Below are 16,457 nucleotides of genomic sequence, written 5' to 3'. Positions count from 1 at the left end.
GTAACCCAAGGTACCACTGTATTTGTATTTCTGATATTTTATGTTAATGTCCTTCTGGATTATCAGCATCATCATCCTTTCACTTTACTTACAGTTTGTTTAGTGGTTTGTATTGTGATGGACATTGGCAATAAGCAATACAAATCTTGACTTTTTGTGACAGGTGAAGGAAAAGCTGAATTGGCGAAGATAGGTTTCTGTGGGTTTTTAAGGAACATTGAAGTAAAGCTAGACTGCAGTGCTGAGTTGCTTTCCTTGAGAGTAAGCCCAGCACAGTGGGAGTTGCTTCCAACTAAACATGCATGGGGCTGCAGAACACACACAAGCTTGATCTATTGCCTCAGAGTCCTATTGCCAGCTAACGTCATGCAAATATTTGAAAGCACCTGCTTTATTTGGCACACACACTTTTGGCTTCCTTTTGAGCCAAAGAGATACGATAATGACAGATTCATAGGTTTTCCTCTGGAAAACAACAACAACAACCACCTCCTTGAGTCATTTTGGTACAACCCCCTCCCCATTGTATGCTCACAACAGCCCTGTGAGGTAGGTCAGGGTGAAAATGGCTAGCTGTCCTTGAGTCCCTAAATGAGCTTCATGGTAAAGATTTGAATCCAGGTCTCCCTGGTCTCAGTCCAAGACTCTAGCTATTACGTCCCACTGCCTCTATAAACTTCTCTCTCTGTTGTGAAAATCCTGGTAATTTCACTATTGGGTGGATTAGAATAGAAAGGCTTATCACATGAAACTGAAGTGCTAAATTGCACAAGGATTTTACCACCTAGGAGGCCAGCATATGAATCAACTGTAGGACATAATTTTGTTTCACAGCTTCAGGAATTCTGGCCCGTTCATGACCCCTTAAAGACAACAGGCCAGTTGACAGGTTTTATTGTGCCTCAGTGCTTGTTAAATTGAAAAAAAAAAAACAACTTTTCTTTTTTTGGTATCGTTTCAGTACTGAAGCAAATCCTCTCTGCCTCTTTCATTATCTGACGTGGCGCTTTGCTTTTTCAGATGGTGACTAATTTAAAAGCTGCAGAGTCATGTGCAACTTTTGACCTATTTGTGGGTTGTGTCAGTCAGTGTTAGCAAGTTCTTGCAGGATGCCACTCATTCCCTGCTTAAATTATTTTCCCCACCTACCCTCATCATTGACAAGCCTCCCTCCATCTATCTTTGTCACACTGCTAAAGCTATCCATCCTGCAATTAAGAATTGATTGAACCCTGTTTATCAGATGATGCGTCTTGGAATAAAACTGCATTGCCTTACTTGCATTATTCATGCTTGGCATTTATAAAGTGCTTTAATCGCTCAGCAGCATTATCACATAAACGTTGATCAGTATGGGAATGTGCTTAGGTCAGTCTCCAACTCATGCAGAACTCTTTCTCCTTCTTCTCATCCAGGAGATTGGTTAGATTCATCAATATAAAACTTTCAGTCAACTAAAAAGATGTCCCAGATTAATTGGGCAACAATTTTTTTTGAAAAAATACACTGAATTGATGTCCCAGACCCTCCAAGTGTCCCTATTTTCCAGAGACAGTCCCAGATTTACAGAAGTCATCCCAGGTGTCCCTATTTTCAGCACAGTAATGTTGGAGGGTATGGAATTATCCGACCCCCGAGCCATCTGAAGGCAGCCCTGTATAGGGAAGTTTTAAAACATTAAATGTTTTATTTTGTTTTTATATATGTTGAAAGCCACCCAGAGTGGCCGGGCCAACCCAGTCATACGGGTGGGGTATAAATAGTAAAATTATTATTATGGAATAGGATGTCACTATTTTCATCGGAAAAATGTTGGAGGGTATGGATTTCTCAGTACTTTGCCAGGGCATATATCTTAGGCCTTAGGGTGCCTTCACCTGCTAAAGCAAAGCAGCTTTAAGTCTGGATGGGAGACACATGGCAAGCCCATGAACACTGCCTTGAGCATATGGCGGGAAAAGGACAATATGTACGTAAATTTATGAAATGCTGATGATACAGCTCTTTACCCTGGCTGTTTGAGATATATATATTTTAGGGCCCACCCTATTCCTGTGATTGCAGTTTGTTTTAACTGCTTTTGAATGTTGTACTTCTAATTGACCCACCTTAGGACCTTAGCGTGAAGGGCGGGTAAACAGTGCTAATGATAATAATAATGAGATTACGATATCTAGTTTATTCATTCATGATACTGTCTTTGGCCAACACTTTGAGTGTATTCTGCTATTTAGGCATTTATTCAGTTGGATAACAATGACTCTGGAAAGCTAAGTGAATGATATGCTACGATGTTCTCAAAGTAATGACATCTTAGACTTGTGAATTGGTACTTGCTTTGTCACTTGCTTCAAGGATTCACATTACACCAGGCAGAAGGGTTTCAGTAAACAGGAGCAATACTGACTGGATTTCTCTTTCTTTCAATATTAGCAGGAAATAACTAATGTAGATTTCTGAAACTGTTGTGGACTAGTAACCTGAGCATGCATGGCTCCACTTCTTCAGAAAGAACGGACCTCGCGTGTGTGTTTAAGTACATCTCATTTTGGCAGACTGAGTCCTTCCTTGAGTAGGAATGCCTGAGAAAATTAAACTAAACTCATCTGCATCTCCTGCATGAATGTGCAGATTGTAATTTAATTATCCACTGGCTTTCGGGTTTCCTAAAACTGCCAACATGGTTCCTCGTTTCAAAAATATATTAGCATGCATTTATCAGAAATATTTATCTCAAGAGCAAATATGTTGAAAGGGGTATATTTAAATATTGATTTGTGTGCTTTGTGTTTGGAAAATGTCAACACACTGACAGAGAAACATTGATTGTTGTTGTTGTTCTTTTGAACTATCATACAAACCCTGGTTGAAGACTGGTTCAAACAGCTACTTCAGGCATGCTTATTATGTCTTGAGCACGCTCAGTGGAATTTTTTTTTTTTTTCAAAATAATTTTTATTCAGTTTTCCATCCATAACAAAGAAGACAAAACAATAAAGAAGAATACAACACGTATAATTTCAGGCTCTTGATTTCATAATCCTTACTCTCCCGACTTCCTCATACCTCCCCTTTCTGCATTCTCATGTCAAATTAGTTAATTAACAAATCCCTCCCTTATTTTCGAATTAATTATACAGTGGAATTATTGGCCCTCTAGAGCAAGGTTTCCCAAACTTGGGTCACCAGCTGTTTTTGGACTACAAGTCCCATCATCCCTGACCCCTGCTCCTGCTAGGTAGGAATGATGGGAGTTGTAGTCCCAAAACATCTGGAGACCCAAGTTTGGGAAAGCCTGCTTTAAAGCATGCTGTGCCACAAACTGCTTTTGTAAAACAAATTCCTAGGCTGCAAAAGTGGCTTGCCATGTGTTGTGACGAGGCTGGTCCAAATACATAAATAAACACAAACATACCTACACAGTCAAAAACTCCCTTCGACCTACAGAAATCGCTGTGCTGTTCTTTGCCTGTCTTTCTCTTTCAAAATAGGGTGGTCAGAATCCATAGGGTGGTGATCTCCAAATGAAGAGTTGTGTAAACTCAGCTCAGTTCCCCATCTGTCTCTCAGCCAGCCTTCCCTTCTAAAAATAGCACCCCCTTTCTCCCTCCCTATTCTTAGATGGTGCATTAAGTTCAGAGAGTCAAAGCAGGAAGTAGCGGTCAAGTAGGAAAGCAGCCACGGGTACTTCCTTCGGGTTAAAAGTAAGATAGACGTCACGTGTTGGCTACCGTCTAATCTCGCCTTCCTGCAAAGCCAGTGATTCTTCTCTCCTTGCAATATTAATCGTCCTTGCTAACGCGTGCGCACACTCCTGTTCAATCCGTATTCATCCAGGCAGCTTGATTTTGTGACAAGATGACACAATAGGAAATTGGCATACTGCCACATAGTGTGTATAAATCATCGTGCTCTTTCTTTGGTTGAAAAGAGGGTGTGAATGCAGTTGTCAGGAGTATCTGTCTTTCTTCCTGTATACGGATTCTTTCCACGGTTTGTTTGTTTTTTCTAGTGTGCAGTTGGACACAGAATGTACAACTGGGAGGGAAATGTGCAGTTGGAAAGCTGATTATGTGCACTTGGTAAAGGGGGGAGTATAGCTGGGCACATCAGGTATATGTGCTCATTAACCCCTTAAACAACAGGCAATGCCAGGGACAGCGTATACACATTATTTGGTAAAGTGCACTCAGTTTCCATACTTAAACTGCCCAAACCATATTAAAACGCCTTCCTTTTTCGGCAGAACCACTTCTTCTTAATCTTCAAGCGGGCAGCACTTTGTTGCATCCTTGCAAAAAACCTTTAAAGTTAACCTTGGACCTGTCTTGCACCCGTTCCTTCTTTGGCAGCCAAGTAGCTGGTCTGGGGCAGTGTTAGAAACTCAGATATATAAGCTAGGCGCCAAATGGCTCCTTAAACCAAGGTTGCAGTCACCAAAATGGAATGTCTTCGGCAAGATGGCTCTAAAGTCTTACTTTTCAAAATGATGGACTGACTGTGATTGATTCTCAGTTGGCGAGTTCAGATGACAACCTTGAGCTAGGTTAAGAGCTTTGAGAAAGAAGAAAAGTCGCTTGATCCAGGTGTGCATTGGCAAAATCCAACCTCTCTGTCTTAATGGTGACTTCTTCTGCTCCGACTGCACAGAAAAAACAATATGGTTCCAGAAATTCATCTGATTGTGCAAATAAAATATAACTGATAGAATTCTACAGGATGGGGATTAGTGTGTGAAAACAGTCCCAATCCAATGATCCCCAGGTGGTGGAGAGGTCAGGTGCCATTCTGGCGCCTGGGCATCTTCACTTGCTCGCAAGTGGTTGAAAGCCAGGTGCAATATGTGCCTGGTGCCTAGGTAAAGGTAAAGGGGACCCCTGACCATTAGGTCCAGTCGTGACCGACTCTGGAGTTGTGGCGCTCATCTTGCTTTATTTACAGCTTCATGTGGTCATGTGGCCAGCATGACTAAGCCGCTTCTGGTGAACCAGAGCAGCGCACGGAAATGCGGTACCTATTTATCTACTTGCACTTTGACATGCTTTCGAACTGCTAGGTTGGCAGGAGCAAGGACTGAGCAACAGGAGCTCACCCTGTCCTGGGAATTTGAACCGCCGACCTTCTGATTGGCAAGTCCTAGGCTCTGTGGTTTAACCCACAGCACCACCCGCGTCCCTCCACAGCACCACCCTCATCTAGCACATTTCAAACCACAGTCTGGCCTCCCACTCAGCCAGTGGTGGCATATTATAATAGGTGCAAAGATAGAAGTTTCCTGTTTCTGCAAGTAGTCAGGCCCTGCTTTCATTTTTTAGTACAACACTTGCACTTATGAGCCTCTTGATGTTGGCATTATGGGGTTTGGCAGCAAACACGCAGCCAAGCACCTGCACGGTGTTTATGTAATTTGGCGACCCTGAAAAATAATTCGACCTTGTCCTCAAAGGCACACTCTCAACACACTCAGTGCCCAGAATTTGATCAATGAAAACAGTTGTTGTCATTTGCTTTCCTGAAGGAGTGTTACAGTCACCATTTTTTTATGTCCCCCCTTCTCCCCCAAACTCCATGAGAGACAGGGACAGAACTTCAGCGTGGTATGAGGGGCAGAGGATATCCGGACAGCCGCTACTAATATATTTTAATCCCCTTTGGGTTTGCTCAGTAAACTCCTCTGTTTCCTAGTCAGGTTTTTCAGATCGCCCAGGTGAGTCTGAAAAAGACCATATAGAAACCCTCTGGAAAAAGCTTCATTTGTTGGCAACTTGATTCTGCAGACCACCCTTAGAAATAGGAATAATTAAGCGGCATGTCTTAAATAAACCCTTCTGTTTGCAGAGCGCACTGAAGACAACTTCTAATCTGATTCTGGCTCTGCCTTGACTCCACTGAGTCACCTGGCTGAAGGAGCAACTTGTGCAGTTTATTCCTGCTTTGGTGCGGGCTTGTTTGTTTTTGAATTCACATGAGACCAAATATCATTTTTCTCATTCGAAAGTATTTTTCGGACCATGAGTAGATAGATCAGGCTATAGTTCAGAAAATCTGTTGAGATTTTAGCAGGCCTGGCAGTATCGGAATAGGCCCAGGCCACAAACTTGTATCTCATTGGCCTTCAGTTTCTCTAGAGGTCTGGTGTTAATTGGCCTACCTAGTTTGGTCTGTGGGGCCTGGTAGCTGTCAGTCCTGGGAGTCTCTTTAAGCTTGTGCTGCAGCTGCTATATATAAACTGAGAGGAGAAGGGCTGGAGTAGGAAAGATGAAGAACTGGCAGGTGGTTGTCTTCCTTCCTTCCTTCCTTCCTTCCTTCCTTCCTTCCTTCCTTCCTCTCTCTCTCTCTCTCAACTTTGGTTGTTGAATGTAATCCGTTCTGGAAACCCGTTAAGCTTCTGAAATGTTCGACAACCGAGGCATGGCTTCCAATTGGTTGCAAGAGCTTCCTGCACTCAGCAGAAGCTGCGTTGGACGTTTAGCTTCTGAAAAATGTTCGAAAGCCAGATCATTTACTTCCGGGTTTTCAGCATTCGGGAGCCGAAACATTCCAAAATGGAGCTATTTGGGAACTGAGGTTTGACACTGTGTGTGGGTATGTGTGATATACATATACATATACACCCCTGAGCTCACAAGCACCCAAGCAATAATACCATAAGCAAGGAGCAAAGCACACCTTGTGTTCATTTGGCTTTTTACACTTGTTAGTTTGGGATGTCCAACAGGGAATTTGTGCAACTGGAAAATCTCATTTAAAAAAACAAAAACCTATTTCTTTGATGTGAAATCCAAAATCTATAGATTCCCCCCCCCCCTTTTGAAAGCGCTCTTTGCGAAACATCTGAGGCTTTGGTCTAAAAATAGTAAAACCTGCCATTTGCTGAGACAAATGTGGCAATGTCCCCTTTTTAAAGAAGAAAATGTTTTTCATATCCTCTGGGCAGAAATGTTTTTTCGTTCTTTGCTATTTACGTGCATAGTTTGAACAAGTAGAAAGCAGAAGTATCAGAGCAACTTCAGACGAAGTGTTCTACCTGGGGATAGAGAACTCTGATAAAACACATGCTCTTTGGTTAGGCAATTCCAGACCTGCTTCCTGACCTCTCCACGCAAAGGCAGAAGAGCTGGGAAAGACATCTTCTGACCTGAGGCCATTGAAAGCTGCTGACAGTCAAAGATAGTATTAGGCTAGTGGATCAATGATCTGGCACAGGATAAGAGTGGGTTGTGTTGTGGAGTTTTGTTTCTTTTGCTGTAGAACTGAGTTGGCTGAAATGAATTTTCAAGGGCATTGACTTGGATTGAGCCAGAAATTTACTCTTGAATGGGCAGTGCTGAAATCATAGAGTGGAAATTAAATATTAACCGTGTTCCCTTTTGCTTCTGGATGCCCCAAACTGCATACCAACAAGCAGGCTACACTCACATTTTGTGCGTTTCGTCTTTTGATCAGGGTGTACTGAAGGAAAGGGATTAGGGTTTTGGCTTACCATATGAAAGACGGACACAAGGCAATCTTTTTTGTCTGGAAGTTAAACCTCGCAATGTATCCCAATACAGTGGTACCTCTGGTTGCGAACGGGATCCATTCCAGAGCCCCATTCGCAACCTGAGCAGAACGCAACCTGCGTCTGCGCGTGTCACAATTCGCCGTGTCTGCGCATGCGCGTGATGTCATTTTTAGCCTCTGCTCATGCGCAAGCGGTGAAACCCGGAAGCAACTCTTTGCGGTACTTCCAGGTCGCTGCGGGACGCAACCTGAAAACGCTCATATATCATGGTGTCGGAAAGGTGGGAAGGCGGTTGCCCCCAGCCCTCGGCAGCCGGCCATGCAGACGATCAGCTCCATCATGCGCAGTTTCCGCCACTTCATGGTGAGGGCGGGCTGCACAGCCCCGGGCAGAGCGCATCAGCAAGGGCACCTCATGGCAACGCAAACACGGAGCCCTGGAGCGCTGCCAGCCTCCCTGGAGCTCTCATCTTGCAAGTGGCGGCTACCAGGAGCTACCCTCTGGAACGTCACACAAGGTGTCTGTTCTACCTGGGTGCAGCTCAGCACCAGGCATGAGGAGAAAGGGAGTGAGGAGGTGGCCGCTTGCAGGACCAGAGAAAGAAGCAAAGGCGCTGGCTGGCTGGCAGGCAGGCAAGCCCTACTTGAGTCTTGGGCTCCCGCTGGCGGCTGGGCTGAGGGAGGAGTTGGCGATCATTGGGCAGCCTTGCATGGCGCCTGGGAGCAAAGTGCGCAATGCTGGCTGCGCCCAGGGGGAGCGGGGATTCATGACACATTGCCTGCCCCAAAACTCTGAAATCGCGATCTGAACTTTAGATCAGTTTTGGACATGACTCCGCTCTACTCATAGCGCTAAAAGTCGGGGAGATCCAACAAAGATTCAGGACAGACAGATGAAAGTCATTATTCCCACAGCTCTTGGTTTTAATTCTCTCCCACAAGCGGCAGTGATAGCCACCAGCCCAGATGGCTGGGTTATTTTAAAGGATTAGACAAAGTCATGGAGGAGAAGGCTCTCAGTAGCTGCTACCCATGATAGTAATTTGCTTCTGAATACCATTTGCTGAAAACCGCAGAAGGAGAGGGTTCTCTTCCACCTGGGTCCTGCTTGCAGCCTTCCCATAAGCATCTGGTTGTCCACTGTGAAAAAATGATGCTGGACTGTATTGGCCAGGGGTCAGCAAACTTTTCAGCAGGGGCCAGTCCACTGTCCCTCAGACCTTGTAGGGGGCCAGACTATATTTTGAAAAAAAATATGAACGAATTCCTATGCCCCACAAATAACCCAGAGATGCATTTTAAATAAAAGCACACATTCTATTCATGTAAAAACACACTGATTCACGGACCGTCTGCGGGCCAGATTTAGAAGACGATTGGGTGCATCCAGTCCCCGGGCCTTAGTTTGCCTACCCATGGCATTGGCCATTGGCCTGATCCAGCAAGCTCTTCTTATGTTCTTAAGTGAGGCTTATTAGGGCAATATAAAAGAACTGAAACAGCTGGCCCCGCCCATATTTTATTCTTGGAGTTCGCTGAAAGATCAGCATATGAAAATGATTCCCTACTGTTGTTATATACTGCCCAGTCTGTAACACTAATCAGAATTATTCTCCAGTCAGAAGTTTTTAAAAACTTTTCCGCGCTCATGAATGACTGTGATCCGTTTTCCAAGAGATAATTTCTCATCTTCTCAAAGGAAGAAGCGTTGTCATTTGACGGCCATCTAAAGAATTTTTTTGTTGGGCTGTTTCATTTAGTCTTTTCTGCCCTCACAGGCACGTTAAGGCACTTTGGCGTAAAGTGGTACATTCAAAACAATTAAAAACCAGTCAATAGCTTCTTAATAAATCACTTTGCTTCTGGAATTGACACTTCTGTGAAACACTCTCCTTTCAGTCCCTGTTCAGAGAGCCTGAGCTTTGTTTACAGCTCCTTTTCTTAAGTCGATATTGAAATGGCGTGCTGTAAAATAAAAGCTGGTGTCATGGCACCTCTTTATAAATCATGTTCAGAGTGGCATATTTCTGATAATTACTGTGATAGGACTTGAGGACCTGCGCAGTAGGATGCTGTGAAAGCTTTTTACTTAGGAAAGGGTGACTTTTCTCCTCCTCCCCACTTGCTGCTTGTCAGGAATGTTTCGTGTAAACGAAGTTTTTCCTGCTCTTTGCGTCTTCTTCTCCCTGAGATTAACCAGAGTTATTGGCGTGTTCCACTTTATAGCCCATTATAATCTTTGATCCTCAAGCCGGTGTTCCACTAATCCGTATCACAGCTGCACTCAGCCTTTCTTGTAAGTAGTAATTACTGTTTCCGTGCAACTAAGCTATTCACGCCGTACTATAGACTCGAGGGCCTGCTCTGAAGGTGAAACTTCCTAAAATTATTGATTGAATTTGTTTCCCGTTCTTCCTCCCAAAGGAGTCCAAGGCAGCAAATGTATATACAGTTTTAAAACAAAACCAAAATGCTCTAAAAACACCTGAAAGCAGTTGCAATTAAAAACAGACTTCCAGCAAATGATTTCAAGATTCCCAGGAATAGTAGTCTTCAAGCACCAAATGTCTATTTTTATAAAAATAATTATAAAAAATTTATATCACCTGTCTTAGGGCGATAAAATCAGAATATAATAAAATCACAATATAAAAACACAGAATGTAAACAAGAATGTTTTCAAATTCCTCCTGAAAGTTAATAATGATGGAGACAGGCACACCTCACTAGGGAAGGCATTCCACAACCATGGGGCCACCAATGAAAAGGCCCTGTCGTGGGGCAGTTGGGAGGGACTGCGAGGATCATCTAGTCCAATCCGCTGCAATGCAGGAATCTTTCACCTATAGCGGGGCTCAAACCAACAACCCTGAGACTGAGAGTCTCATGTTCTACCAACTGAGCTGTCCCAGGCCTCACCTGCTGATCATAGAGTCCATGAGAGTTGGCATAGAAGAAGGTACTCTATTAGGTACTTGGGTCCCAAGCCATTTGCGGCTTTATATGCTAGGATTAACACGTTACATGTGGCCTGGTAAGACATTGGTTGAAGGCATTTCAAATGTTCATGCAATCTGCCTCCCCAAGGGTGGTGCAAATAGCGCAAAGATGGAACTCTGGCTTCTCCTGTTAGGAGTTTAGATGAACACAACGCAAATACTATCAACTCTTCAGCTCTTTGCCTCCCGCTCTCTTCCTGGCCTAAGTTCCTGCCTTGGATACCTGTTTCAGTTTCATACGTTTGTCCACATAGTGTTGCATATTTGCATTTAGTAAATCTTGATTTGGGGGAGGTGGGGGTTGAAAATGATGTAAAGTTTTGGTGGCCATACTTATAAATATTGTGTTCTATCCAACTAAGTCCTACTCGGAGAAGACGCACTGAAATGAATGAACCTAAGTTAGTCATGTTCATTAACTTCAATATGAGCACGCTTGATTGGAGCCAAATCCTTCCTCATCAAAGCTCGGCACGTAAACATTGGTAATCTTGCAGCCAACATAGTGCCCCCCAGAGGTTACTGGACTACAAATCCCACCATCCATGACCATTGGCCGTACTGGTTGGGGCTGATGGGAGTCGGAGTGCAACAACATTATGCTGGCCCAGTGCTGTCCACCCTGGCTCAGGATATACCTATTGACTTCTGCGCTTGCTTTCCTGTGACTTACAGTATTAGCAGACTGCCACTGGGCATTTCTTTCTGCAATTAGCACCTTTCTCTCCTACCTGTGTTTGATGGGCACACTTGTTTTCCTGATCAAAGTTATTTGAAAGTTGCAGTCTTTCTGAGCCAGTCTTGCTTAGGAGTTGATTGGGGCCATAGCGGCCACTGAAGACACCACACAGGTTGGGGTGCAGCATGTGCCAGAATAGCTCAGTTGGTTAGAGCATGGTGCTGATAACGCCAAGGTTGCAGGTTTGATCCCTGTATGGGACAGCTGCATATTCCTGCATTGCAGTGGGTTGGATTAGATGGTTTTCAGAGTCCCTTCCAACTCTGATTTTATGATTTCTATGTTTACGCTGTAACAAACAGTTGGTTAAGCTGTGACTCAAGATCCTGATTCCTCCTCACTCACCCCAGTTGAAATTGGCTCTTTGTATAGGAGGATTAAAAGCCTGAGATTTGGGGGCTAATCCTACTAAATGCAGCTGTCTCTGATCCTATTAATTGGCTTCTGTAGCCTGGGAATGCTAACAGGTATGCAAGGTTTCGAGGCTGGAGTAGTAATATTAAATAACAACTCCTGGCTTTGCTTTCTTGCATCCTCATGCTCCACAGTCATCAGCAATTGTTCAGCTGTTGTTTCTTGGTAGTGTTAAGCTGAATGAGATCACTTGTGCCTTGGTACAACCCTGTTGGAGGTGATCATTCATTTCCCTCACCACTTAAAACCCGCTTGATGCTCTTCCAGATGTTGTTGGACTACAACTTCCATCATCTGGGAATTGTAGTCTTGAATCATCTGGAGGGCAGCAGAGAAAACAGCTCAAGACCATGTGATGCCTTCAAACCCTTCACTAGCTGCTGCCTTGCCAACTTAATTTTTAAAGCTCGTCACAGCCCAGCCCTCACAGCCCAATATTTATTCATCCACAGTCTGTGCTCTTCAGACTTGTCTACCTTTGTTGGACTAGATGGGCCTTTGGTTTAATCCAGTAGGGCGGTTCCTATGATGGGGTGGGTGATTGAGGAGAAGGCTATCAATGACTACAACTCATCAAAGCTGAGATTATCTCCACTGTTGGCGACACTGAGTCTCTGAATGATAGTTGCGCAGGGTCACAAGTGGAGGGGGTGTCATTGCATCAGGTTGGCCACTTTGTGAACTTGGGTGCTGGACTAGAGGGACCTTTGACATGAATCCAGCAGGGATCGTCTTAAGTTCTTACCTTTCCCCTTGTTTCTCCATATGCCTCCTCACCTCTTTCAAAGTCTATTCTTCCATAAAGCCTCGCCTAACCCAGAAGTCTTAATCACCACCTGAAACAAAAGCTGGCATCTCCCAACCTCTCCAGCCACCACTAGCAGATCTAGATTGTACACTCTTTGGCACAGCACCCTGTTACTACTTCTACAAAATGGCCCTATATGTCAAAGGGCTACATTAAAACTGGTATGAAGTTCTTTGTATTGTTAATAGAGCATTTTCCACCTGCATTGTTGATTTCAGGACCAAACTAGGCTGCGTCTACATCTCTGTCCCACTTGTCCTCCCAGGAGCATACATGGCTCTTCCCCCAACCCCCATGGATAATCAATCTTTGAGGAGACAAATAGCAGGAAGAGAAAGGGTTAAACATCCTTCTTACCCCTCCTTCCACAGCTGCTTTTTGTCAGAGGTCAGGAAGGGAACCTAGTACACTTAATTGATAAGCTTGCTGCCAGTTCTGCTCTCACTAACATGGCGAAACCTTGTTCTGTTTCTTGTTCGGCTTTTAAGTTCAGCTTAATTTTTTTTTTTCATTTTAAAAAAGTTCCCTCAAGACAGAAACCTTCTAACATCTGGGTTTTTTTTTCTGATCATTGAGGAACTCAGGTTTATTTACATCTTCAATATTTTGAAAGTGTTGACAGTGTGCAGAACGCTTTTTCAAGAGTCCTTATCCTAGATGCTGTCTCCTGCCTTCATCCTCTAGCTACAAAATTGGGGAGCTGGCTCAGCTAGAACTGGATCCGGTTTTTCTTGTTCTTCTTCAAAGGTTTACTCATCCTCCTATACTACTTCCTGTTTTTGTCTATTTGACAGTGTTGGTTTCTCCCTTCCCCCAGCCTTCCTACACTGCCACTCATGATTTTAATAAAATCACTCAAATCAAACTTTCGGATTTCAGGGAATTGTTTCTGCATGCGCTGAGCTACCATGGATTTTCCTCCTGGTACCTCTGTTCTGGTATATGTTCTAGTCCAAGCACAGGCCCCATTTGATCTATACATTTAAATCAGTCTCTAACCACTTTAAATAGTTATGACTTCCCCCAAAGAACTCTGGGAACTGTAGTTTTGTTAATGGTGTTGGAGGTTGCTAGGAAACCCCTATTCCCCTCGCAGAACTACAATTCCCAGAGTTCCCTGGGAAGAGGACTTGAGTGTTAAACCACTCTGAGAATTGGAAGCTGCACCCCATTTGTGAATAATATTAATGACTCAAAATTGTAAAGTTTCATTACTCTCACTTCACAGAAAGATTGGCTTAATAAACTTTGGGATTTGGCTATAACATCGGAAAAACAAATTATCTAAGTATAAGAGTTCCAAGTGATAGGGAAATAAATTATGGGAAAACTGGTTGCCCCTCGTACAGTTTTTGTCAAGAAAATAATTACCTCCCGCAATGCAAATTCAAGTAGGGTTTGAGTTTTGTTTCGTTTTCGTTAATGGTAATTTTATGTTAAGTAATATTTCCTTGTAGAGTATTATTTCTGAAGTATTTTTCTCTGGAGCAGTTTTGCTTATAATTGTTAAGAATTGTCAAATGATTAGGTAAAAATGTAAAAATACAGATTCCAGCTGCAAAAGCTGAGGCTACTGAGGAGGCCAGAGACTTGCTGGCTTTTTCCCTCCTGGCCTGGAAAGGCAGGGCCCTGACTGACTCCAACTGCAAAAGCCGAACAGATGCTTAAACTGCAGTATTGTTTAGTGGGGTGCTGTTGGGTTTTTTGTTGTTGCTGCTGCTGTTGATATTATTTTTTGGTATCTTTTCAGCTCTTATTTTGATTTATGTGGCAATTGCTCAGTTTTGTCTATTTTTATATTTATTGTTTATAGCTTTTGCAATTATGTACCCCCCCCGTAAGCTGCTTTGACCATGGTTTTAACTGTGGAAAGGGGGCCGTACAACTACAGTGGTACCTCGGGTTACATACGCTTCAGGTTACATATGCTTCAGGTTACAGACTCTGCTAACCCAGAAATAGTACCTCAGGTGAAGAACTTTGCTTCAGGATGAGAACAGAAATTGTGCTCCAGCGTCGTGGCAGCAACAGGAGGCGCCATTAGCTAAAGTGGTGCTTCAGGTTAAGAACAGTTTCAGGTTAAGAACGGACCTCCAGAACGAATTAAGTACTTAACCTGAGATACCACTGTAAAATGATTGTGATAATGATGAGAGGCACTACAGTAGCTAGCCCTGGTCAAAGAACAAGCTTTTAGCTACAGCTCATAGTTTGTCCAAAGTAAGATATGTCACAATCTTGCAATTATACAATCCTCTGCATTGCTATTGTAAGCCAACTTGAATAAAAATGTCTTGCACCACCAGAGAAAGATGCATAGGCTACAGCTTTGGCAAGTCTCCAGAGAAGAGAATTTCAATGGAGAGGGGCAGCCACTGACCACCTCTTTCTGCAAACTTCTTATGGCTCGGTGTATAGATCCCCATGGTATACTTGAACTTAAAGGTCATGCCGGTCTCAGGTTGGTAGGGGCTTTATGATGTCTTTGTGGAATGTCTCGAATGCAAAAAACTCAAGGGCGGGTCTGAACTCCTTGACTAACCCGACTCTCTTGTTTTCCCAGGTCACTAGAAAAAGAGTATGGCTCAAGAAACCAACCATAGCCAAGTGCCTATGCTTTGTTCTACTGGGTGCGGATTTTACGGAAACCCTCGTACGAATGGCATGTGTTCGGTATGCTATAAAGAACATCTTCAACGGCAGAATGGTAGTAATGGTAGAATTAGCCCACCAGGTGAGTTCAGATCTCCAAAATGTGTCGGGGTTGACTTCTAGATGCACAAGCCCATGTGGCTGCGGTAGGGAACCTCCAGTTTGCTGGACAGTTTGGTCCATAAAGCCATCTCCCCCCCCTCCCCCAAACCAATCAGCTGACGTCACTGGGTGACATCAGGCGATGGGCAGGTTGTGGGATTCACTCCTGCGAGGTGCTGCAGGTAGCATAGGGGAACTTTAGCCACATGGTGGCGTTTCTGTGTGCTCTGGCTTCCATCACAGTGTTCTGTTGCTCCAGAGCTGTTTAGGCATGCTGGCAAAATAATAATAATAATAATAATAATAATAATAATAATAATAATAATAATAATTTGTTTATTATTTTGTATCCCTCCCATCTGGCTGGGCAGCTCCCAGCAGAATTAAAAGCACAATAAAATATTACACTTTCAGATGTCTTTTTAAAGTCAGGTAGTTTATTGCCTTGACATCTGCTCGGAGGGCGTTCCACAGGGCAGGCGCCACTACCAAGAAGGCCCTCTGCCTGGTTCCCTGTCATGGCAAAATGATGGGGCTGGAGGCACTGTCTGTGGACACATGCCGGCTCCCTCAACCTGAAAGCCTGATGAGCACTGCAACCCCATAGTCGCCTTTGACTGGACTTAATCATCCAGGGGTCCTTTCAGGATACAAGTGCAGGGGTCAGATAATTGACAGGCGGGTGATCCCTACCGACTTGTCAGAGTTGGCCCACAGCGTGGCGGCAAGATAAAAATCTGGCCCACCAAGGCCCAAAAGATTCCGCATTCCTGCAAAGATCTCGTGACCTGTCCAAGACAGCTGGGATTTTCGCTTGGCCTGTGTATGTCGAATGGGCCATACTAAGCAGACTGCCTTCCTTTGTCTTGCAGCAGGCAGTTGCTAATTGTAGAACAGGAGAGAGAAAGAGAGAAGGAAAAGAAGAACTGTGACTAATTATGTGTGGCCTGTAGTATCACCAAACAGATTATGATTCAGCTTCAAACGGAACATTAGGCCTACACAGTTTTAACAAGGGTTTTTTGTCAGTATAGTCTAAGGGTCATTCTTGCAGCTCGTATTTTACTTGTGGTAAAGTATTGCAAGCTCAGTCTGCCCGACACTGCCGTAAATAGCTGTAGAGCAGGAGCAGGGAGAAGGGTTCAGCCTGAGGGCCGCTTTCCCTTCTGTGCAGTCTTCCAGGGGCCACATGTCAGCAGTGGGCAGAATCAGAGGCAAAAGTGACCTGAGTGTGAATTTT

At 43.9% G+C, this 16,457-nt stretch overlaps 1 protein-coding gene across 6 annotated transcripts in view; it reads left to right on the top strand.

The window, feature by feature from the left end:
• Positions 1-16,457, top strand: part of ZFAND6 (zinc finger AN1-type containing 6) — a 77,866-nt gene that overhangs the window by 42,082 nt on the left and 19,327 nt on the right. For all 6 annotated transcript variants that reach the window (XM_083712907.1, XM_083712911.1, XM_083712906.1 and 3 more), the window contains exon 2: positions 15,027-15,197. In XM_083712907.1, coding sequence (XP_083569033.1) covers positions 15,044-15,197 — 154 coding nt within the window. In that variant the 5' untranslated portion in view covers positions 15,027-15,043. The remainder of the gene's footprint in view (positions 1-15,026; positions 15,198-16,457) is intronic.

Source organism: Podarcis gaigeae (assembly GCF_964106915.1).
Source record: "Podarcis gaigeae genome assembly, chromosome: 14".
NCBI lineage: Eukaryota > Metazoa > Chordata > Lepidosauria > Squamata > Lacertidae > Podarcis > Podarcis gaigeae.
Note: the sequence above shows the minus strand (reverse complement) of the source record. Positions and strands in the feature narration are given on the sequence as shown.